This window comes from Erinaceus europaeus, chromosome 21, assembly GCF_950295315.1.
Source record: "Erinaceus europaeus chromosome 21, mEriEur2.1, whole genome shotgun sequence".
Taxonomy (NCBI): Eukaryota; Metazoa; Chordata; class Mammalia; order Eulipotyphla; family Erinaceidae; genus Erinaceus; species Erinaceus europaeus.
This window is the reverse complement of record NC_080182.1, coordinates 37,672,034-37,697,460: the sequence shown is the minus strand read 5'-3', so window position 1 is coordinate 37,697,460 and position 25,427 is coordinate 37,672,034. Positions and strand designations below refer to the sequence as shown.

General features: G+C 42.8%; 1 protein-coding gene and 1 long non-coding RNA gene across 5 annotated transcripts in view; one reads left to right on the top strand and one right to left on the bottom strand.

Annotated features, from left to right (window-relative positions):
- The window catches only part of TBC1D5 (TBC1 domain family member 5), a 504,373-nt gene that overhangs the window by 463,667 nt on the left and 15,279 nt on the right, over positions 1 to 25,427 (top strand). For all 4 annotated transcript variants that reach the window (XM_060180867.1, XM_007529715.3, XM_007529708.3 and 1 more), the window contains one exon: positions 23,116 to 23,215. In XM_060180867.1, the coding sequence (XP_060036850.1) occupies positions 23,116 to 23,215 (100 nt within the window). The remainder of the gene's footprint in view (positions 1 to 23,115; positions 23,216 to 25,427) is intronic.
- The window catches only part of LOC132535318 (uncharacterized), a 28,120-nt gene continuing 3,451 nt past the window's right edge, over positions 759 to 25,427 (bottom strand). Inside the window, exons 2-3 of the long non-coding RNA XR_009547115.1 lie at positions 2,536 to 2,582; positions 759 to 1,051 (exon numbers count right to left, since the gene is read on the bottom strand). This is a non-coding gene — a long non-coding RNA (uncharacterized LOC132535318). The remainder of the gene's footprint in view (positions 1,052 to 2,535; positions 2,583 to 25,427) is intronic.

Here is a 25,427-nt window from a genome sequence, read left to right as displayed (position 1 = left end):
CATCAGAGGAGGAGCCCTCATCTGCTTATACAAAGAGCATGTCTATAAAGAACCAGAGCAAGGGAATAGCAAATGAGACAGACATATGGAATCATGTTTCATTTGTGTTCTAGCATTTTTGGTGGCATATGGATTAGTCTATAACACCAATTAATTACTTTTCTTTACAGTGATACTGTAACTTAAAACTGAGAAGCTGAACAAAAATAGAAATAGAGTAAGACTAACTCTCAATATAGACCTTCTGTGAACCAAGAAACCTTATGCCAAATTATTATTTTAATATAGTTCCTAAGTTGTGGGAAGTAAGCTATCAGGAATTTTCAAGGGAAAGCCTACGACTTTCTAAGTAATAGGTTATTATCGTATGGATTCATACATTGCAGTCATTGCTCTTTGCCAAATAATTCTAGGCTCACCCCCAATTCTGAGCACCTAACAGGGTTGTTCCACCTTGTCCCCTGTCATCTGTCAAAGCCATGTGCCTAGTTCACAATGAGTTACGTGGAAATGATATGTATTTCTTGCTACTGCATGACCTTCCAAAGTTCATTCTCCCTCTCTCTCTTTCTCTCTCTCTATTCCCAGAACATTTTGGCATGATACAGAGGTGTGATTCAACATCTTTAATCAAATCCAAGATTTTTTTTCATTTTTATTATCATTTTAAATTTGTCTTTTATTTATATGTATATAATTTTATTAGTGATTTAATATGATTAACCATATTAGATAATAGGGGTACAGTTCCACACAGTTCCCACCACCAGAGTTCCGTGTCCTATCCCCTCCATTGGAAGCTTCCCTATTCTTCATCCCTCTCTGGGAGCATAGACCAAAATTCTTTATGGGATGCAAAAGGTGGAAGGTCTGGCTTCTGTAATCACTTCTCTGGTGAACAGGGATGTTGACAGGTCGATCCATACCCCCAGCCTGTTTCTACCTTTCCCTAGTGGGATTGGGCTCTGGAGAGGTAGGGTTCCAGAATACATTAGTGAGGTCTGCCCAGGGAGGTCAGGATGGCAACATAGTAGCATCATCAACTTGGTGGCTGACAGGCAGTGAGATATAAAGCAAATTGGTCAATAAACAGGACCCAAAGGTATGAATAGAGCAAATGAAACTAGGTGTCCATATGTGGGAAGAAGCTAGGAGTCTATTTTAAGGTCTGTTCCATGTGACCCATGACCTTAGTTTCTTACATAGCAAGTTGCCAAAAAGGGAACCAGAGGCCTCCAGTACCTTAAACTAAATAATACCTTTGGGATTTCAATAATCAGCTGACATTTTAAAAGTTACTCAGGGACGGGAGTCGGGCAGTAGCGCGGTGGGTTAAGCACATGTGGTACAAAACGCAAGGGCCGGCTTACTGATCCAGGCTGGAGCCCCCAGCTCCCCACCTGCAGGGGAGTCACTTCACAAGCAGTGAAGCAGGTCTGCAGGTGTCTGTCTTTCTCTCCCCCTCTCTGTCTTCCCCTCATGTCTCCATTTCTCTCTGTCCTATCTAACAACTAACAACGACTACAACAGTAATATTAAAAAAAAAAAAAGGGCAAAAAAAGGGAAAATAAATAGATAAATATAAAAGAAAGTTTTTATAAAAAGTGACTCAGGGTCAAGAAATTGTTGGAGACCTGCAGTGGCACACCTAGTTAGGCGCACAAAGATCTGGGCTCGAGCCCCCAGTCCCCACCTGCCGGGGAGAAGCTTTGCAAGTGGTGAAGCACGGATGCAGGTGTCTGTCTCTCTCCCTCTCCATTTCTTCTCCCTTCTCAATTTCTCTCTGTCTCTACCTAATAGTAGATAAATAAAGATTAAAAATTCATTAAAAATTGCTGGTTTCAGTTAATAAAGGGTTAAAATAGAAGTTAAAACAAAGGTGTTTAACACCTAAATGTGGTAAATTCTGCTTACATTGGCTCTCATCTTTGTGAAATGATTTTTCCTGTTCAAAAGTCACCAATTTTGTTCATTGATTTAGCATTGATAACAGCGTTAAGATTTTACAGTTATAGTTTTCTTAGTGTGTGTGTGTATGTGTGTGTGTGTGCACAACTCATTGTTCCTACCACCAGACTTCCTGTGCCATCACACTGAAAGTCTCTACCTTCCTCTCCCACTGTCTTTCCCTTTTTCTTTTTGTGTTTTTGTTTGTTGTTTATTTTGTTGATTGGTTGGTTGACTAGCTAGTAGGTTTGGTTGTTGTTGTTGTTGTTGTTTTTGTCACCAGGGCTTCATAATTCTGGGCTTAATTTTTCAGCTAGAGGAAGGGGGAGGGGCACCGTACCATAGTACTGAAGCTTCTCCCAATACAGTAAGGCCCAAACACTAACTTCAATTGTGTTCTTGGCAAAGCAGCACACTACTCAAAGTTCCTTCCCTGAAACTTGCTTTTTTGCTTATTTTACCTAGCATAGTCATTCCAGCTCCATCCATCTACCCATCTTGTTTGGAATCACACAGTATCATTTTTCAGAAATGAGGGTATAAAATCACATATATCAGGTGACAGAACTCACTGTCACCCAGTGTTACCTTTTGATGCATCCTGGACAACCTCCCTGTAGTTCACAAGCTATCTCCTGTAAAGAAAGACAGATGGCAGTTATTCTTGTTACTGTCTACACTTTGGCTATAAGTCTTTGAAGAGATAACAGATCAACCCATTTGGCCCCTGTGACATGTCAGAGCCACATGACTGTTTCACAGTCAGTGTAAGTCTATCTAAAAAATACTCCTTTTCCTGAAACGCAAACAACTAATAAGAAGTTTTGACAGCTGGAGACCAGACCTAACTGAAGCTCAGCCCGTTGCATGGAGGAGCCTGTACAGCAGCGGTGTCTGTCCCTCCAGCTCTCCCAGCCGCTCCGCCTCTCACCCTCTGTTGGGGGGAAAATAGTCCAGTGGGAATGGTGAAATTGTGCAGGCCGGCACAAAGACCCAATGAAAACCCTGGTGGTAATAATTAAATACTTAAAAACAAAAGCTTTAAACATTGACCTCTTTTGACTAGCACTGCTGTTTTGATAACTGACATTTATTTATGAAAAACAGATTATTCCCTGAAGAGCCCTTAGGGACTCAACCTAGTTCAAGCCTAAGTTTTAAGAAACTTTGATAGTAGTTTGGTCTTGAAGTAAACAGTGAAAATGTTAGTACTTTCAGTTTTGTATGTTTCATTTTTACATGAGAATGTAATTGGCATTTATTATACTGCTTGGTTTTCTAGAAATCTATTTTAGTTGGTCATTCATCTGACTGCTAAATTATTCTATACTTGGTTTAGCACTGTTAGTCATGTTCAGTGATTGTTGCCAAGTCATTTTCCCAGAATATTTTTCTAAAGTTAAAGAATGGAGAAAAGACTGAATATAAGAAAGTTTCTAAAATGTACTTATCTTTGCAAATAAATCCTAGTATTTAATCATCTAAGTCCATTGCAAAGACTTTTTCGGTTCATACAGTTGAGCACACACGTTTCTATGCAAAAGGACCCGGATTCAAGCCCCCGTCCCCACCTACAGGAAGGCAACTTCACAAGAGGCGGGTCCGTGCTGCTGGCGTCTCTCTCTTCCTCTCCCTCTCCCTCTCCTCAGTTTCTCTCTGCTCTACCAAAGGGGGGCTAAAGGGCTTGTGGGGGGACATGGCCTGCAGGAATAGTTCTGGTGACAGAGAGAAAGAAGAGAGAGGGAGGAATGTGGGGGAAGGAGGAGTGATTTTTTTTTAAATTCTTGATGATCTGAAACATTTTTCTATGTTTTATGATAATTACATTTCAATTTCCAAACATCTAAACTTATCCATGAATCCATGGATCAGAATTCCTTCTGACCCAGTGGAAGTCAGAACTGTCTGAGACGGTGAAGCATCCATAAGACAGACTGCGTGGTGAGAAGCCCATCCCCGTGGGCTCACAGCAGCACTGAGAGGCCCCTCCTGTGTCTCTGCGAGCCCTGCACACACTCACCCTCCACGTCTCGAACATTTACCGTGCTCAGACAACACGGATTTATGTTTGTGACAGCCTATAATCTGCTCATTATTGGGGAAAAAAAATAACCAATGTGTAAGATGTTTGGAAGCAGTCCCATCTTTACTTCTGGAAGTATAGACAACCTGAACACTAGTTAATATTCTAGAAACTGAAATTTAAAGACAACCTGTATTTAATAAAGAGAGGTCCCAATGAGTGTGTTTACAGTGAAATCAGAGAAGGTTCAAGTGAAACACATCAAAGTTTAGTCATTATTAAGCTAAAGAAAACTATAATTCATCAACCTGGAGCCATTATCTGGTTAAGTGCTTCGTGAACGGAAAAGACAATAGTATGGATCCCGAAGACAGGTCAACATGGGCTGCATTGGTGTAGCCAGCTTCCATGTCAGAGACTGGCCGTCGGCCACAAGCTTATCTCTTACCATGTTAAACACGGCCATTCATTTCCATCATGAAGTGCCAACAGCTTCCTAGGAGTGAAGGTAGATGGCGTGTGGGGTGTCAGCAGTGCCTGCAGTTAGAGCACTCCCTCATATTCCCTGATAGGATGTAGGAGAGTTGGAGATAATATCTGGTTGGTTTGGATGGAAATCAGAGAACTTAGTATCTCAAATGAACAGATGTATTGCTCACTCCTTCAGGAAGTGGGGGACCTGAGGTAGGCATGGCTAACGTAGGTGACTCCAGCTGTTTGTTCCTTGACATCTTCTTTGTGCGACCTTTGTGCTGACTGCCTCAGAGGCAAGTGAATCCTGCCATCCCCACCACACACGCACGAGCACACCGACATTTCCGGTCTCTTCGGAGCTTCACCAGCAGACTTTCCCTTCCAGTTCATCGTTTGGACAGAACTAGGCTCTGTGCCACTCCTAAGTCAATCTGTGTTAGAGGAAAAGGCTTAGGGAAACCCATGGCCATGTGAAAAAATAGTGGGAGGACTGTCACAAGACAGTTTGATAAGTGAATTACCTTTAAGGTGCTGACTGCCAAAGTGGCTTCTCTAACCCTTTCCTGAGGCAATTTTGTTTTAAAAGAACCAGTTCTGTTACATAATGATGTTTTTGGTGGAGGGTATTTTTAGGTAGGTTAATTAAAATGGGAACTGGGAAAAGAAATTGAGCTGTGACTTCCCTGCTAGGCCAGAATTTTCCTAGTTATCTGACATTCTCTCCTGTCAACGATGTACAAGATTTCCTAAGAATACATACACAGAAAATGGTAAGATAATGGATTTCTTTATGAACTTCTGGATGGAATTGGAAAACTAATTATAGGATTTTTTCAAATCACAAATATATATATATATTTGTAAGCTATATTTAATAAAAATAGTAATAACTAAATTGAAAGACAACCTTATTTCAATTGCATTCCCGCTTACTATAGTTTACTGGAATGAGTAAACATAAATTAGACATCAACAGTTTTTCTACTTTTTTTTAAGTCTAGTGATAGGAATTATATGGCCAAGTTGAATTCACATTTTCATTTGTTTGTTTATTCATTCATTTGTTTATTGTTATCTCTGTTGCTTTGCCACTCTAGGGTGACTTTTTTCAGAAGTAACAGAGAAGTAGAGACAGAAAACACACACATACACACAGCATTGAAGCTTCCTTCAATGCAGTGAGCAACAGATTAGAACTGTGTGTGTGAGCTGTTTTGCCCGTGTCAAACTCAGATTTTTAAAGCATGACTTTGAGCTCCTTATTCAGTGTTCCATGAACCTAGTTCACAGTCTTTCTGCTGGTGCATCAGCTCAGGCTCAGGGAATGGGAGCCATGTGTCTTTGTAGAAGCACTCCTTGTCCCTGTTTCCACCTTTTCACCTCTCACTTGTTCTCGTCATTACATGGTCAAGAAATGTCACCATCAAAGGGAGGGGCACTAAAGAGCTCTCTGTCTTTGACAACTGAAAGCATGATATTGTCATTAAATTTTTGTAAATAAGCTTTATAGACAACTTTTAAACATCTTTATGGTTCCATAAATTTATTTTTAACCAAAAACTCTGAGGAACCTAGGAAAGCAAAGTGACAAGAAATGGAGTGGGAAAGCTTGACTGTCGTGCTCTTTTTAGGACAGTAAAGACTGGCCTCTGGGCATAGGAGATATTCAGCCCCTCCACTGCTGGGTCTATCCCCTCCACTGTATGTCTTCACCTCTCCCATCTCCATAAAATAAAGATGCCAGACTAGGTCTATGCTGAACACAGCAATGTGTAAGAGAGTTCAAGTGAAACTATCAGAGACATTTGGACTGTGAGAGCCGGGCGGTAGCGCACCCAGTTCAAGTCCCAGGCTCCCCACCTGGAAGGGGTGCCGCTTCATAGTCAGTGACGTTGGTCTGCAGGTGTCTATCTTTCTTGCCTCCTATCTTCTCCTCATCTCTCAATTTCTCTCTGTCCTGTCCAACAACAGCAGCAACAACAATACAACAACAATGGGGAAAAGATGGCCTCCAGGAGCAGTGGACTCATAGTGCAGGCACCAAGCCCCAGAGATAAGCCTGAAGGCAAAAAAAAAAAAAAAAAAAAGAACAAGAGAAACTATTTAGAACTGCTGGCCAGGAATTCTTGTGGGTTTGAATCATGTTAAATTTAATGTGTCACTGATAGCATTTGCATCTTTCCTATGACCTTTTTGGAACTTGACATGTATTTAGTCTTTTAATGCCAAGTTGCCTTGGCGACGATAACTGTGCCCTAAAGCCCACATGTCACAGGAGAAGATATGAGGGTTTGGAGCTATTCTATGCAAACAGGCCAGCCGAGGCCAGACGCCAAATTATGGAGCCTGTTAGGTTGCCCTCTTCTCGTCACCATAGCGTCTCCCTGCCTTCAAATCTTCTGCCACTAGCACCTCATGACTTATTCTTTAAACTCCTCTATTTTTTTTAAAGATTTTCTTAATTTTATTTATTTATTTTCCCTTTTTTGTTGCCCTTGTGTCTTTTTATTGTTGTTGGAGTTATTATTGTAGTTATTGGTGTTGTTGTTAGATACTTCAGAGAGAAATGGAGAGAGGAGGGGAAGACAGAGAGGGGGAGAGAAAGACAGACACCTGCAGACCTGCTTCACCACCTGTGAAGCGACTCCCCTGCAGGTGGGGAGCCAGGGGCTCGAACCGGGATCCTTACGCCGGTCCCTGCGCTTAACCCGCTGCGCTACCGCCTGACTCCCAACTCCTATGATTTTTTAAAACATTTTATTGGGGAAAATAATGGTATACATTGATACAGTTTCCTGTCTTCCCCTATGTTAACTCTTCCAAGAAGCTGTTATTTTTGATGTACTTAATTGCAGAAAAAATGGATTTGAGATTATCAGACAGGCGGCCTTCCTCTGTTCTGGCCTTCAGGCTAATGAACACCTTTTTGGTTGTTCCTCATAGTAGAGCAGCTGTGTCCAGAGGGTCAGTGAGAGATCTGGGCAGCCATATTTGCTGCTGCTTCCTCATTGCCTGAGCCCCATTTCCCCTTCCCAGTCTTCTGCTCCAAAATGCTCCAGGGTTAAGAATTCACATACGGGGGTTAAACGCACATGGCACAAAGCACAAGGACCGGTGTAAGGATCCTGGTGCGAGCCCCCGGCTCCCCACCTGCAGGGGAGTTGTTTCACAGGCGGTGAAGCAGGTCTGCAGGTGTCTGTCTTTCTCTCCCCTCTCTGTCGTCCCCTCCTCTCTCCATTTCTCTCTGTCCTATCCAACAACAATGACAGCAATGACAACAACAATAACAACAACGATAAACAACAAGGGCAACAAAAATGGGGGGAAAGTGGCCTCCGGGAGCAGTGGATTCACAGTGCAGGAACCGAGCCCCAGCAATAACACTGGAGGCAAAATAAAATAAAAAGAATTCACATACGTGGATGTATTACAGGTGGCAGCCACCAGGACATAATACACCTACAGCAAGGGAGGAAAGACAAGAGTTCAAGATGTTCAGAAATGCAGCTTATGCACAAGAGCCTTGCTTAAGGGGGCAGCGGGTGCCAACACCCAGCCTATGCTCTGTTCACTAAGCATTATGATCAGATCCCCAGTCTACATTTGCCTAAAATGGGGACTTTTTTTTTCCTGCCTCTGCACTAAGGTAATATCCATTCCCCAAGTCTTGCTCCCAAATAAAATGACTTTTCCTAACTAGATTAAGTCTGATCAGCACTGCTCCACCATTCATAGAGCTTCCCTGGTGCAGATGCTTCCATGAAGAGCCATTGGCTCCACCCCACATCACCGCTACAAGCTCCACTGTGTACTTTCCAGAGGGAGTTATCGCTTGGCTCTCCCTCTCTGAGTGATTTTGTAAAGCCAAAGCTTGCATATGCATTTGCTTTTCTTTGATTTTTTGTTTTGTTTTTGTTTTTTGCAGAGAGATGGAGAGAAAAAGAGATAGCTGAAAGAGAGAGAGAGAGAGATGTTTTAGTAAAAACCCAAGAGGGAACTACAAAATTCATTTGACCATAAGAATAATGCAAATTTAGTCATTCACAAAGCTTATCATCCGTGCTTGAAGGTTTTTTTTTTCCCTCTGGGGTTATTGCTGGGCTCGGTGCCTGCACCATGAATCCACCGCTCCTGGAGGCCATTTTTCCCCCTTTTTGTTGCCCTAGTTGTTGCAACCTCGTTGCGGTTATTATTGCCATTGTTGACGTTGCTTTGTTGTTGGATAGGACAGAGAGAAATGGAGAGAGGAGGGGAAGACAGAGAGAGAGGAGAGAGAAAGATAGACACCTGCAGACCTGCTTCACCGCCCGTGAAGCGACTCCCCTACAGGTGGGGAGCTGGGGGCTCGAACCGGGATCCTTACGCCGGTTCCTGCGCTTTGCGCCACATGCGCTTAACCCACGTGCTTGAAGTTTTTGCTTGTTTGTTTTGGTCAAATGAATTTAGTTTCCGTCTTCTCATTTTATCGGTTATTTCTGTAAATGTGAACATCTCTTCTAGTACTATTTTTTTTTTACTCATCACCATCACAGAATAGAAAAGTCCCTAATTTTTCTAATAGTTGCAGTTCCCTCTTAACGGTAAAACAGGGCTGCAAATCTCTCTCTCTCTCTCTCTCTCTCTTTCACTCTCTCCCCATCTCCTCCCCCTATTAATTTCTCTATTTATCTATCCAATAAATAAAATATTTTAACAAGTGATATTTTGACTAAGAATAAATGGAGGAATTTGATTATACCACCTTCTAGTGATCCATATATTCAAGAGCTTTAACATCTATAATTTGCATTGTAATATTAGAATAAATAGTGGGAAATGCAGACATACCAGGTGACTTCAAGGTGTTGGGGGTTAACCAAATCTGGAGAAGACGGTCATGACACACTGGGGGTGAACTGGAACTGCAGCAGGGGTCAGAGCTGTGCACATGGCAGTGCTGTGTGCTTGCTGCTTCTCTGGGATCAGCTGCATAGTTTTCTGCATGCACCCAGTGTTTCTTGCAAGTGAAATTGTGTGTAAGTAGACGTGAAATTCATGAAGTGCTCAATTGTGTTCCCTTCCAGCAATCTTGTTGGAACAAACTCGGATTTTCAAAACATGCACTATAACAGAACTGACTCTGTTCTGGGTTTGATATGCAAATTATGAATTTCATGGGTTGAGGGAATAATTATATAGAAAGATTATACTTTCTGACATAAGGCATTTCTTTAACTCATACATGATTTTCATCTTGGATTTGTTCTAGGAGGTTATTTTTTATTATTTATTTATTTTTTTCTAGTTTTTGTTTCTGTATTATTTTTTGGCTCTCAGTTCCATAACTAACAATAGAAATTTTAGATCAAGTCCATTTTATTAATGGTCACATACATCCAAAGTGTTTACGTGCTTGAGTATCTGACTTGGTATATGACTCCCATCAAAATTTGGCAGGAGCTGAAAAATCTTAAGATCGTAAGGGACTTTGACTTTCTGTCTCCCTGTGTAGCTTTGTGTCACTCTCCCCAGCTCCTCAGCAGCCCTGCAGAAACCAGCTATTGTGGTCCCTGCAGACTATGCAGGCAGCCTCACATCTCTGAAACATTCTGTTGCTTGCTCCACTATCTTCGGAGCAAAATAATTCCAGTGGTCATGAAACTTGTAGTTTCTCCCAGTCTCACCCCTAATTACTCTGTGTTCCATGAAGCCACTCTCTGGAAGGCTATAGGTCCTTGCAGTAGGTCGCTCTGTCTTTAGCTTCGCTACAGATTACAGAGGATTCCCCAGTTCTACTCCAGAAGCAGCATGTTCTTCTTCTAGCGTTTGCCCTTCTTCCGTAGCCAGTCAACAGCGTCAGGTTGAGCCTGATGTAAAGTTTCGAGACCTCCTTTGAATCTGGAGAGGTGGCAGTCGTTGACTATGTGGGTCATAGTCTGTCTGGAGCCGCAGGGGCAGTTCGGGTCATCTCTGGCTCCCCAGCGATGGAACATAGCGGCGCACCGGCCCTGGCCTGTTCCATAGCGATTGAGGAGGGCCCAATCATAACGTGCTAGGTCAAAGCCGGGTTGACGCTTGCAGGGGTCTGTGATGAGGTGTTTGTTCTTTACCTCAGCTGACTGCCAGCTCTGTTTCCAAGAGTCTGGAACAGAGAAGTTCAATGTAGGCGTAGGGGACCAGATTGGGTGTCAAGCGTTGGACAGGGTGGGCGAAGATATGCGCGTATATTGGCAGGTCCGGTCGAGCGTAGACGTGGGAAATGAACTTAGATGATGCCGCATCCCGACGAATATCTGGCGGGGCAATGTTGCTAAGAACTGGAAGCCATGGGACCGGGGTGGAACGGATGGTTCCAGAAATTATCCTCATGGAGGAATATAATTTGGAATCGACCAAGTGGACATGGGGGCTACGGAACCATACTGGGGCACAGTATTCTGCAGTGGAATAGCATAATGCCAGAGATGATGATCGCAGTGTGGAAGCGCTCGCGCCCCATGAGGAGCTGGCCAGTCTTGCAATGATGTGATTCCTCGCGCCCACCTTTGCTGCAGTTTTTATGAGATGTTCGTGAAATGACAGGGTGCGATCGAGAGTAACGCCAAGATAGACTGGCTGGGCTTCATGCCGGATTCTCGTATCGCCAAGCTGCACATTAAGCTCACGCGAGGCCGAGGCATGATGTAGATGGAAAACAGATGATACCGTTTTTGCAGTGCTAGGGATTAGTTGCCATTTTTTACAGTAATCAGATATCAGAGACATGTCTTTCGTGAGTGTTTCCTCGAGGATGTCGAACTTGGATGCCTGAGTTGCACAGAAGATGTCATCGGCATAGATGAACTTCCTTGAAGACTTTTCTGGGAGGTCATTGATGTAAATATTAAATAGCGTAGGAGCCAGAACAGAGCCCTGGGGGAGGCCACTTGAGACAAGTCTCCATCTGCTAGACTTGTCACCCAGATGCACCCGGAATCTTCTGTTTTGGAGAAGAAACGATATAGTGTTGGCCACCCATGGAGGCAGGCATCTTGAGATCTTGACTAGGAGACCACAGTGCCAGACCGTGTCATAGGCTGCTGTGAGATCAACAAAGACAGCACCCGTCTTTAAATTCTTCTGGAATCCATTTTCAATGTAAGTTGAGAGGGCCAGGACTTGTTCGCAGGTAGATCTTCCTGGGCGGAAACCAGCTTGGAAGGGTGATAGGAATTTCTCTGTAAGAGGAGAAATACGTGACAGAAGCAGCCTCTCAAGGAGTTTGTAACACACGGAGAGGAGAGAAATTGGTCTATAGCTGGCGGCCAGTGTTGGGTCTTTCTTTGGTTTCAAAACTGCTATTATCTTCGCATGATGCCAAATTTTGGGCATAGATTCGGATTCCAAGATGTGGGACAGGAATGTAGTGAGCCACTTCTTTGCCGCGGGGCCCAAGTTAAGAATGAGTTCTGGGGTGATGTTATCATAGCCAGCAGCTGTTCCCGGTTTAACCCTCTTCAAAACATCTTCCAGTTCAGACAGTGTAAAGGGAGAGAGTTTTGGAGATGGACAAGATAAATGGAAGTGGGATAACCACTCATGGGAAATTTCTCTTTTCCAGACTGGGTCGATCTTAGCACGTCCAACTTGAGTTAGGTGACTGGCCACTGAGTTTGGAGATATGGGAGGATGGGAGATGGGAGAGGGTTGGCTACCGGCACCCAGACTATGAAGAAGCTTGCAGGCCTTCCTACTTGAGTGGGTGAAGTTCAGACTTTCCGTGAGTTGTTGCCAGCGGGCTTGGCGTGCTGCATCCAGGGAGGCAATGAGATGGTCAGCCACATCTGGGTCGCCCGACTCATCATACTGCTTTAGTAGTTGCTCGCATTCAGCATCAAGACAAGGCGTATAGTTAGCACGTCTCCCACGAGGAATGGCTTGGGAAGCTGCTTTGAAGATGGCTTGGCAGAAGCGCCTGTAGGAATCTTCAGAGGGGATAGAGTTAATTGGAAATGCAGGAATAGATTTGTTGGTAAGATCACTGAACAGACGCCAGTTTGCTTTCCGAAAGTTCCATCTTAGTTTCTCCGAGCACAGAATCAGTGGGAGCGGGAGACCAATGTGGATGATAGCTGGACGGTGATGGCTGTGCGGGAAGATCTTGAGAACGTGTCTCGTAGCAGGAAAGGCTTGGCCGTTGACTGTGCTAATCCAGCACAGGTCGGGTGATGAGTCTTTATTCCATCTAGCACTGTGAAAAGAGCCTGGCTGTTTGGGATCCTATAATAGGGAGAGGTCATTCGCTGAAGCTCAGTCGGCTAAGATAGAGTGGAGGAATATCCCCAGTCTTGGTGATGACTATTAAGGTCTCCAGCGTAAACGGCTGGGTGATTCGGGCTAGGCAGGACCTCATTATCCCATGAGGCACTGGGAGGCTTATATACGTTGACGAGCTGAATAGTTCCAACAGTAATGAAGTCGTAGAAGGTCGAAGAGGCCGTATGGTAAACGTCCGCAAGACACGATTTGGCGTAGATGGCTCGGCCATGTTTAGGATGGAGATTATAGCATATTAAATCGAATCCACTGATGGTGAATCGAGCAGCTTCATCGACTGCTATATGTGTTTCTTGTAGGCAGATAACATCTGCCTGATGCTGTATTGCCAATTGACCAATAAGAACGCGTTCGGCAAAGGACAGCCCCTCAACATTAAGTTTGAGGACTCAAAGAGCAGGACCAACAGCTTGAAAGCTGTCAGGAGCTGCTTGTTGCTGGCTTTGAAAGTGACTGGGATCCATGTGGATTCAGTCGGCTAGGAAGGATCGTCAGTTTCCCCAGTGAATGGGTAGTCACTGGATGCACCACGGGAAGGTCGATCCAAAGCAGCATGTTGAATCAGAAGGATGGATGCTCTAGGTTATTTCAGATTCTTCCTTTGCTTTTTTCTATTGGAGAATTACCTGCATTTCAACTGCAAGGTTCTTGTTGACGCTTGTCTGTCTCTTAGTATTCCCTGCGTGAGATGGTGTGTTGGCATTCAGTGCACAGTTAGGAATGAATGAATGCTCTTGAGGGCTTTTGTGAGACAGGCAAGAAATCACAAGTATTAGGTCTTTACTCCAGCCTTTGGTTCCAACTTCACTTCTTGTCCAACCGGCATTCATCAGCCACACACAGAAACTAATAGGAATTCTTGATGTGTGGTGAGAAATGGGGCTCTTATAAATTGGCTTTAAGGGCACTTTTAACAAAATCATGATAAACATGGAAGAACATGAGAAATTTAGAGAATTAGCTCCTTCTAATCTATTTTTCGTTCCAAAAGGCTACAAGTCAATGGTATTTATGTACTGATCAAACTACCAACCAAAGCTGTTCCTACACTTGATTTCTTTTGCCAGTTGTACTTTAAGGCATTTCTTTGAATCATACATGGTTTTCATCTTGGATTTGCTCTAGGGGGTTCTTTTTAGTTTCCGTGTACTGGGATATTATGGAGTTAAGTAAGCCTAGAAAATGACTAGAGAATGAGGACATGGGCACACACCTCACCATCACAAAATGAGCCTTGACTGAAGCCCTCCCTCTGGGTCAGCCATTGTGGGGATGCCTACTTTTAGAACTAGAAACGGTGGAGGAAAACACACAGATGGGTCTACCCAGCCAGCAATCTCAAGAGAAACTCAGCTGGAGGCCCCTTGCTGGCTGGGTGGTTTCAACAGTTGGTTTGATCACATGTGACTGGAGAGGGAAAAATCCCTTGCTAAATAAAGTAACTTCTGTGTTGATTCATATGGTAGAGAGCTAGTCTGTTTTTACAAAAGACTGGTCAGGTCGTCCTGCTAGAAAAATACGATGTGTTGGTGACAGCTTACAAGTCCAAATGGTAGAGACATTGCTTTACAAATGCATTTAACAAGCTTCCCATAACCACTTCTAGGAAAGACCTTATTTCCTTATTTAAAATGTTCAAAAGAAAGGCAATTTTTTTTTTTTGCCATTCAGATTTTTGAAGAGTAGGAAGTCCCTAAGCCATAACACACATATATAAATGACCGTTTAAGACTGTTCTGTTGCAGATAGTGAGTTCTTGCTAAATAAAGTACCTTCTGTGTTGATCCATTGGTAGAGAGCTAGTCTGTTTTTACAAAAGACTGGTCAGGTTGTCCTGCTAGAAAAATACGGCATGGTGTAGTTCTGTAGTTCTGCAAGCAAGGTTTTCCTTTGCTGCTGCTAGTGTGATTGTCTGGATGAAAATGCTGTCTTGATTCCCGGTAAATGTATTTCAGCACTGAAAGTTGATTCAGTGTACTTTAGAATTTGCAGTATATGATCCAGTTTTATGGTACCACTCTTTTATCTTTTCTGTTTATTTATTGTTTTGTGGGACTCACAACTAGAAATGTAATTTAATATAGTTCACAATGTTGAAATGGCAAAGGATATAAAAGCATGTTTCTAAAGGCTGAACATGTTTAATAAGTATCACTCCATATAGCTATTATAAAAATATTCTCAGGAAATCAAAGTTGAATTTAAATACCATTGGTTATGAAAGTATTCTACTCCTTTTTATTATATTCTTGTTGAGCAAACATCTCTTATTCCCTAATATTTATTCACAGCCTCTGTTTTTCAGAAGTTACAGAATAGAGTGTGCATAATCTGACAAAATTAACTTATGTTTGGTTTTAAAGTAAGAGCAATATTTGCAGTAGAATGGCTTGATACTTAGTAGTCTAAAATTAGCTACAGTAAGAATAATGAAGTAACAGATTGAGGAAGGATAGAAAGCTCTTAGAATCCTGTAACCTTGTACCTTCCTGCATCCCATTTGATATTGAGAAGAGGTCTTTTGGACTGTTGACAAATATGCATCTACCCACGTATCCCTCTGTTAAAATTTCCCCCCTTTGTCTTTATTGTGACTAGTAGCAGGTTACAGTGTGTGGTTCCACACCACACCTTCCACCAAAGTTGTCGCTACCCTTCCAACTCCCAAAGATAACCACCAGAGTTCTGACAAATCTTAGAAACAAGTTTGTTTGTTTCAATTGTATGTATATGTGATCTCTAGAGTCCATGTTTGATGTTTACCTTGTGCCAAGTACTGTGCAAAGTTCTTTATCTGGAAAAATCTCGTGTAACCAATTCTCCAATAATCAACTGAGGTAGACATCATTATTCTCATCTTAGAGACGGCGGCTGGGCCTCTCTGGTCATATTTACTGGTTGTAGGACTCGTGACCGTATTCCAGCTGCTCTCCAGCATGTCTGTTCTGTTTTACATGCCCCTGCCACTTAGTTTTATTTTTATACTCCAAAAAGCCTTCTTTGTGCTCTTCCTTTTATTTTTCCTGGTGCTATCTTCCCTGCTGATACCATATGCTCTGGCTTGGATTTCGTCCACACCGTGTGTGTATTTTGCCCTTGTGTACGCCACAGCTTCCTTAGGACATCCGTGGCCTTCCCACTTTTTCTCTCTGAGACTTTCCGTTTCCTTCACTTCCCACTTCTTGTTCACCCATCTGCTCGAACAAGACTGGGTGTCTTTCCTGTCTTCTAGTTGCTATATTTAGTCTGTTCGTACTGCCTGCAGTTGGTGTCATTCTCCTGTCTGCTGCTCATGTGATCTGAAGACACCCACTTGAATGCTAAGCAGAACTGCACCCTGCTACCCTTCTTGCTCCTCTCCTTTCCCAAATCAAGAGCTTTTTACAGGCCCTAAAGAGAGAAGCTGCTGCTGCATGAATAATCATCGTGAGCATGGTGCACGAAGGGGCGTGGTAACAGCAGTCTGCATGTCACTCAGCCCTGGCGCACTGAACAAAGTCATCCGCAGCAGAAATGCACGTGCTGTCTGTCATACTCTGACTCAGTGCAGCAGCTGGTTCCTTGCCCATGTTCCTTTTGCTCAGTCTCTGTTCCCTAAAACACCTTTTGTTTTGTTTTGTTTTGTTTTGTTGCCTCCAGGGTTATTGCTGAAGCTCAGTGCCTGTACTATGAATCCACTGCTCCTGGAGGCTATTTTTCCTTTTTGTTGCCCTGGTTGTTTATGGTTGTAGTTATTATTGTTGTTATTGTTATTACTGTCATTGTTGTTAGATAGGACAGAGAGAAATCAAGAGAAGAGGGGAAGACACAGTGGGGAGAGAAAGACACACACCAGCAGACCTGCTTCACCGCCTATGAAACAACTCCCCTGCAGACGGGGAGCCGGGGTCTCGAACCACCATCCTTGAGCCAGTCTTTGTGCTTCATACCATGTGCCCTTAACTCGATGCGCTACAGCCTTCCCTCTCCCCCCTAAACATCTCTATCCAACATTTTTTCTAAGTCAAACCGCCACCTTCTTAATCCCCAAAGATTTTTATTTATGTCCATATCTATTAATTGGAAGCCACCTGCCTTCTCCAGAATTATGAAGGCTGCTTTTTCATCCCTTCTATAGAATTGAGTTACTCCTCTTTTGACTCATGTGCAGGTCTTGCCTCCTTGTACATTTGTAGGGGTGATAATTCATGGTTTTGATTTGTTACAGTATTTCCCATGATGTCTTCCGCAATTCATATGAATATGTATATTGAATAAACTAAACACTAAGTGAACAATTAACTGCAAAAGCTTGTCTTGGCATTAGCCAGGAAATAGCAGAAAAACTGAAGCCTTTAATAAAATTGCTTTATAATCCCATATAATTTAAACAACCGAGATGCACAATATCTGAGTAGAGGTATAATGATGTATCAGCTATTTGGGGGTGAATGGTGGAAGAAACACCACTTTAAAAAAAGCCGATGTAAAAAATGCATTTCTTCAGGCAGAGTCAAAGCAGACATCACTTAATACAGAGTGATAGTAAACAGTAAGTAGCCAACTTAATCATACCTAAATTATTTTAAGAGAAACACTTTAGTGAGCAGCTTAATATTAATTCTCAGCACTGTAGTTGGTCTGTTTTTCTTAAAGGAAAACAGATTCCAGGACTAGTCACTCAGAGGACCTGGGTAACGGAGCACAGGAAATAACGCCAGGATGAGACGGGTTCAGGGGGCCAAGTGACATGCATTCTCAAAAGCTGTTGAGCCCTGGTGTGTAAATCCCGAAAATGTGCCTTACAGACAGGAGGCCAGAGTTCATGTAAGAGACTATTGATCAGTCGTGAGGATTAAATGAACTAACAAACGCAAAACATGGTGAGTGGCATTACAATGATATGAAAGGTTTTTTCTTTTTACTAGCTAATTTTTCTTCCAACAGTTTCTCTTCCAAAGACCCTTGTCCTCTAGTCCTCCCCTACAAGGCTGCCAACTAAGACTGGTCTTGCATAGTCTACACTAACAGTTCCTTAACCTTGCACGGCAGTCTGCTCCCCAGAACTTAAGGCTGTGACAGCTCTTACATCAGAATTGATTTTTCTGGGCTAAGTCAAATAGAAGATTTTTGTTTGTTTTTTTAATAAATAAGTATTTACCAACAGTGAGTCATAAAGCCCTGTATTTAAAATCCAACTTACTGTTTTGATGTGATAGTGAAACTTTTTGTTGTTGTTGTTTGGAAAAATGTTTTCTGGGGCCAGTGGGTAAGTAATGGTAAGTGCTTGGCTGGCCATGTGCACAACACAAGCTGGAGCCCCAGTGCCACATAGCAGTGACAAGGTGCCAGGGGGACAATAAACAGCTTATTTACTTGTCACGGTTCCAGACAGATCGAGTGCTGTTGTGTATCACCACGTCTGTATCTGAGGAGAAAAATAAAAAGCTGGGGAAGTCAGGCCAGAGTAAAGAAATTGTGCATGTGCGAGACGCAGAGCTGAGTGAAAAGAACGATTTCCTTTATCGAGCACCACTGCTTTTAAACAGAAACAGAGAGAAATCGACAGAGATGGGGGAGGCAGAGAGGGAGAGAGAAGGACAGGCATGTGCAGCGCTGCCTCACCACTTGTGAAACTTTCTCACTGCGAGTGGCGACTGGCGGGTTTGAACTCACCCTTGAGCACGACAACATGAGCGTTCCACCAGGTGTGTCACTGCCGGGCCCTGGGGTACTGCTTCGGTCCTGGGTGCTGTGCTCGCCCTGCATGCTCAGTTCTTGTTTCACGGGTTCTGCCAGGTAGGGTGTGGGGAGACACACTAAGGAACTTATCCATGATCAAGCCGTCTGCTAGTAACAGGCACAAAGAGGGTTTGAGTGAAGGCGTTTGAACTCCAGAACTCCTCCTGTTCCACCACTCTCCCGTTTGTAGCAGGAGGCAGATCATGTGTGCAGAGACAAGTATGAGCATTGCCCTCCTGTGCCATGTCTACACATAGAGTCATGCTAGATAGTGGATGTCCTACGACCTCAGGGCGATCAGCCAAGAATCTTTTTTTATCTTTCTGACAGAGGACCAGTGACTAAAGCTGTCAGTGTGCAAAACCTGTTAGTTTCGGGGAATGTGGAGCATAAGGTAGGATAGAAATGTAAAATCAGTTTCCACAGTTTTAGAAACTTGATTCTTGGCTCTTTCCTATCTGTAATTATGTAACAAAGTAAAGAATAAATGACAAGCTACCCTTTTGCCTCCAAGTTATTGCATTCCTATATAAAATCTGAGTGGTAGTTGAAGGATAATGGGATGGCTTAAGATTTGAGCAAATTCTAGAGAGGGGAAACACCAGATTTAAAACTTCCAAAAAAGATATTCATGTGCCCTTAGGTTGGTTTCAACCAGAATCTTCCTTTTTTTTTTTTTTTTTTCCACTCACATATTGGAATTTTTATGTGAGTCTTCCTTTGGAAAGAAATAGGTTTAAATTAATTAACGTTGCTATTCTCTGCAGAGTAGATGCTATTTGTTTTGAGGTTTCCTGGAATCTAGGCAAGCAAAATACTTTTTATTTGCCACCAGAATCTTAAGCAAACTTAGAAAATTGTTTGTTTTTTTTTTCTTGTTGTTGTTTGTTTGTTCCACCCTGCACACTCACCCAGCAAGTTCTTGAAGTTGTCGCCCTCTTGGACTTCTCCAAATACTTATGCAAATTATGCACTGAATGAAACAGAGAACACCAGTGCTATCTCTCTCTCTCTCTTTTTACGGTAACACTCCTACTAACCCAGAAAAGTGTTTATAGAGGAGCATTGTGAACAATATGCTTTCCTGCAATAGTCTTAAGACCTCACAGCCAGCAGCCCAGGCCTGTCTTCTCTGGTGTCACCTCTCAAGTTCTTCTCTCACAGCTCTGAAAGGGAAAACAGGCCCAGAGATGGCTCACCTGCTACAGCACATGCCTCGCTGTGCCAGGGCAGACACTGCTATGGCATATCCTTCCCTGCCCCCACACACCTCTCAGCCTCTCTTAAAAAATTTTTTAAAACTGGGCCATAGAGGCTGTTCAGTGAGTACTGTACATGCTCTAGAATCTGTTCCCTGGGCCACATAAAAATAAATAAATCAATCAATAAATAGCAAACTGGATAAAATAAGTCCATAAAGCCAAATGACAAGACTCCCAAGGGATTTGCATTTTAAAAGAAGTGATTGCATAATCCAAATTAAACAAATGCACAGAGCAAACAAAGAAGATATCTTTAAGTCAGGAGGCAGTGTCCTTTGTCCATTTGGAACTGACCATGCCCCAGCCGCTGGCCACCTGCAAGGCCTGCTTTCCATCCTCTGGCAGTTCTAGACTCCTCGGGCAGAGTCTGGGTCTGTGACACATTGACAAGGTGACTGATTGCTCAGTAGGAAGATGAGAACCATGGAATGGAATTCCCTGAACAAATTTTCTTCCATTATATTTGTTTTTCTTATTTCGGTATAAGACTTGATGTACTCTACCTGACTCTAGTAATTTGTGTAACTCTTGTTTTCTAACTTCTACCTCATAAGCTCTTTGGGAGCAAACTATCTAACTGTGGCCTTCTCCAGAGAAGACCCAATTTATGGACAGATGAGGAAGATGATGCTTAAGTTTATATGGCTTGGTAATGGCAGTGCTAAAAGTAGAACTCAAATTTTCCTCATGGCCTGTATCAATCTGGTGTTCTCTCCACTTTACCACTGTTTCAGTTACCTGTTGCTGCATAATGACTCACTCCAAAATTCCACCCCCTAAAACAGCATTGTTATTTTTATAAAGGTTGATGGGTCAGACCTTACTTAGTACAAGGCTCAGTTAAGCTGTTCTGCTGCATGTGATGTGGACTCCACATGACTGCATCTGGATTGGCCTACAGGCTGGAACTGCTGTATTCATGTGTTTGGAACCTCAGTGCTTCTCATGGGGCCTCTTTCTTTCCCTGTGCCCTCTCCCATTCTTCCAGTGCTCTATCTTGACTTGCCTTCTAATGTGGTAGCTACTTTCTGCTTATGAAAACAGAAGTTGGCAGGGCTCTATAACTAGCCCCAAACTGGCACTGCTTGACTTCGGCTGCCTTCTCCAGATCAAGACAAGTCCCAAGGTCAGCCTACACTCAACGGGAAGGGGATGAAGGGGATGAACCTGCACACGAGGGTGGAGGACGTCATTGGCGGCCATCTTAGGTGAACAACCACAACCACGGAACAGCTTCTTTCTCTAACTTGTGCACTGTCCTAATGGACCAGGGAAACCTAAACCTATGCAGAAACAAAGGAAAAAAACCCTTTCAAAACTATGTTTTTTACCATGTTACTCATTTATTATTGGATAGAAGCAGAGGGAAATTGAGAGGGGAGGGAGAGATAGGGAGAGAGACCCCTGCAGCCCTGCTTCACCACTTGCAAAGCTTTCCCCCCCTGCAGGTAGGGACCAGGGGCTTGAACTTGGGTCCTTGAACACTGTAACATGAGTACTCACCAAGGTGTGCCACTGTCTGGCCCCTTATCACTTTAAAGCCCACCCCCAAAATCCGGAAGGTGCACTGTCTACATAGGGCCCTGTAAACACTCGTGGTTGGACTCCTTCCAGTGGCATTTGTCATTTTGAGTATCAGAGGAGAGGCTGCTGGGCTTTGTGCTTTTCTTTGTAAAGAAGGTGGTCAGTGCTGACAGAATCCCACAGTGGGCATTTCACAATGATTTGTTTTTAGAGTCGTCACTATGTCTGCTGATGTGTGAAGCATTTAAGAGCATTTTCTTGAGGGTTCATTTTCCAGGCAGCAGTCAAAGCGGCAGTGCTTCCGTGTTGCATATGTGTGTGCTGTTAAAGGAATACACCTACAGATAACCTTTCCAGAAATTGGTTTTCGAGGGTCAGACGGTAGCACAGAGCTCAAGGACTGGCGGAAGGATCCCGGTTTGAGCCCCCGGCTCCCCACCTGCAGGGGAGTTGCTCCACAGGCAGTGAAGCAGGTCTGCAGGTGTCTGTCTTTCTCTTCCCTCTCTGTCTTCCCCTCCTCTCTCCATTTCTCTCTGTCCTATCCAACAACGACGATATCAGTAATAACTACAACAATAAAACAACAAGGGCAATGAAAGGAAATAAATAAATAAAAACTTAAAAAAAAATTTTTTTTAAGTTGATTTTCACCCACAAGTCAAACTATACTCACTCTCTAAGAAAAAAGATATCTCAGTAGGTTTCTTTTCTCTTGTTTTTAACATCACAGAGGATTTTCATGTGAATGGACAAATATCAGATGCAGAAAAACTCAAATTTTCTAGCCTATTCTAGTTCTGGCAACTTACTCTGTGTCCTAGTTAACTTGACTGAAAATAGCCTATGTGATGTGGACTAGTCTCTCTCTGAGCAAATACCCCCATAGTCTTCTAAATGTCTTTAGGATTTTTTTTTTCATGTATTGTTTCCTTTTCCTAGAGAATAAAAAAAAAAAAGCAGACTTTTTTCTTAGATAGTTTTTCATCATTTATATGATTACTCAACTCGGAAAGTTTTTTCCTAGAAACAATAAGTAAATAAAATACTCTAGTGTCATATCAAGAGAGGAAGTATAAGTGTTCTTTCTGGGGTATAGGGGCAAAACTTTTCCAAGTGTTTTGGGAAACCTCACATTTTAAAAGCTTATCATTGTCTAGAAAATTATGAGATTTGTCTAAAGAAATGGAAATCTGGGAGTTGGGCCATAGTGCAGCAGGTTAAGCGCACATGGCGTGAAACACAAGGACTGGCATAAGGATCCCAGTTCAAGCCCCCTGCTTCCCACCTGCAGGGGAGTCGCTTCACAGGCAGTGAAGCAGGTCTGCAGGTGTCTGTCTTTCTCTCCCCTCTCTGTCTTCCCCTCCTCTCTCCATTTCTCTCTGTCCTATCCAACAACAACAATAATAATAACTACAACAATAATAAAACAACAAGGGCAACAAAAGGGAATAAATAAATATTTTTAAAAACAAAGAAATGGAAATCTTTAGTTCTCAAGTGAGTATGAGTGGAAATTGTTTTTGTACCCACTGTCTAGGAAATATAGTCCACTGGAATCCAATTCACCTTCCCAATTTCTGTGACTCACTATTCATAGGAGTTGTTTTATGTATTTTTCAATATAAAGTTGTGTAGGTGAACATTTATACTTGACACAAAGCTGTCGTTCAATTAGGAAAACTTAGGACATTTTTAAGTCTCTTTTTTGTCCTTTATTTCTGTTTGTAGTGACAACAGTAAGTTTGCTCTATTTCCTTGCTATTTATTTTGTCTCGGGACTGAAAAACTGTTGTGTCTCTTTAAGATCATGAAGAGAACTTTGAAGATTTTATTTGAAAATGTTCATATCTCTGCTCCTCTTTGTTTTAGGAGGAAGAATTAGAAGCCCAGATTTCCTTCCTTCAAGGACAGCTGAATGATCTGGACGCCATGTGCAAATACTGCGCAAAGGTGATGGACACTCATCTTGGTAAGCAAACAAAGAAAAGTGGCCCCAAGAATCATGATAGTCCTGCCCCTGACTCCCACTCTCCAGGTCAGCCCTCTCAGCACTACAGTAGGAGAGCGGTCACTACTCATTCACGTTGCATGGTGAGGAGACTCAGTGATGTTTCCAGAGATTGGCCCATTAGTAAATAAGTTTGAAATTCAGAATTGGGTGATCTAACTACACATATCAAATTTCAATACACACCTTTTGTAAATATCTACAGTAAACTAGAATAACATGTTGAACTTGCAAGAGCATATGGTCAGTTCTTTACTATTATGACTGTTACTTTTATTTTTTTTCAACGTATGTCTTTTATCACCTGCCTGAAATGGATTACATGACCGTTTCCTTTTTTTATTTATAAAGTATTTTTATTTATTTCATATGGCAGAGAGAGGGAGGGAGGGAAGGAGAGAGAGAGAGAAAAAACGCCCCTCAGAGAGCCACTCCAGTACCTGTGTACTGGGGATTGAACCAGTAACCTCACATGTACAAAGCCCTGTGCTCTACAGGTCCAGCTATTTCCATGGCCGCAGTTTCATTATGTTTTGAAGATCACTTTATTGGTGAAATGTTGATTTACTACTTTTGTCACAGGTGCACAGTGTTGGAGATTAGCGCAATACAGCAGCTCACAAGTTGCATGTGGCCTTTTCTTATCTCGGGCTGTGCTTATACTGTAAGAAACAGCCCTAGCATGAAGCCCAGTTTGCATGTGAGTCTTACATGTCACAATATGAAGTTCTCAGGCTTTACTCTTTCAGATATCTCCATTAGTAGTACTTAGCATTGGTTCACAAAATCACAATAGTTCACAGTGTAGCTTCACACCTACATATATATAAACACTCGCCGCAAGCATCATTAGAGTTCATGTGCCCATCCCCCTTATGATCACCATAGATCTCAAATAGTCTAAGGGGCAGTTGTTGTTTTTTTAATTTCCTTATTGGGAGATTAATAGCTTACAGGTGAAAATGCAATAATTCGTACATAATATTTCCCAGTTTTCTACATAACAACTCAACCTCCGCCAGGTCCTCCTCTGTCATCATGTTCCAGGACCTGAACCCCCCCACCCGCCGACCCCAGAGTCTTTGACTTCGGTGCAATACACCAGCTCCAGTCCAGGTTCTGCTGTGTGTTTTCTCTTCTGATCTTGTTTTTCAACTTCTGCCTATGAGTGAGATCACCCCGTATTCATCCTGTTTCTGACTTATCTCACTTCACATGGTTCCTTCAAGTTTCATCCAAGATGAGCTGAAAAAGGTGAAATCACCATTTTTAATAGCCGAGTAGTGTTCCATTGTGTATATATACCAGCACAAGGGCCCAAGTAAGGATCACGGTTCGAGCTCCCGGCTCCCCACTTGCACTGGGGAGGAGCACCACAGCACTGAAACTTCCTTCGATGCAGTGGAAGCTGGGATTAAACCTGGATCTGTTTTGCTAGTCTCAGTTGTACTTCTTGACATTCAGATTGATAAGCCTCCATTTCACCCAGGATCGCAGGCTTCTGAGGTGACTCAGAAACTTATTCTCAGGGGTAGTTCTCCACTTTCTAATTTTAATTATTTTCACTAAGTTCCTTTCATTTCAGAAGAACTCCATGTTACCTACCCTGTTTTCTTCAGACCTGTAGCAATAATATCTTAAAATGTCAGGTGCAGTTCAAAGCTATTTTTATAACCCATAAAACAAATGCAGAGAAGAAGCGCTCAGCTAAGAGTTACATAAAGGTGGGCCTACAAAGCAGCTCCAGGCAGGCTTGAGCTCAGTCCCTCCTACAGACAGGGAAATGTCAGTGCTATGGTTCCTTTCCTTCTGTCTCTCTGTCTCTTTGTTGCACACGTACTATCCAAAAAAAGTCAGTCTGAAGTGATGAAGCCCCAGAGACAGCAAAAAATTGTTGTAAAGGCATTTATTCGGGCATTCAGTTAGTTATAGAAGCAGAAAAGCAGGCAGTTGGCAGTGGGGCCTTAGAGTTCTGGAACCCAAAATTGAAAGAGAAAGATTTTGGATTTTTATTTTATGTTTTTATGAGCAGTCAAGAGAGAAAGGAGGCACCAAGCACCACTCTAGGACCCAGAGATTCGCAAAACACAAGCATGCTTTGTTCCAGTAGCGCTGGAGGTCAGACACCGGCCTCACACCCGAGGCCTACCAAATGCTGAGCACAACTCTACCA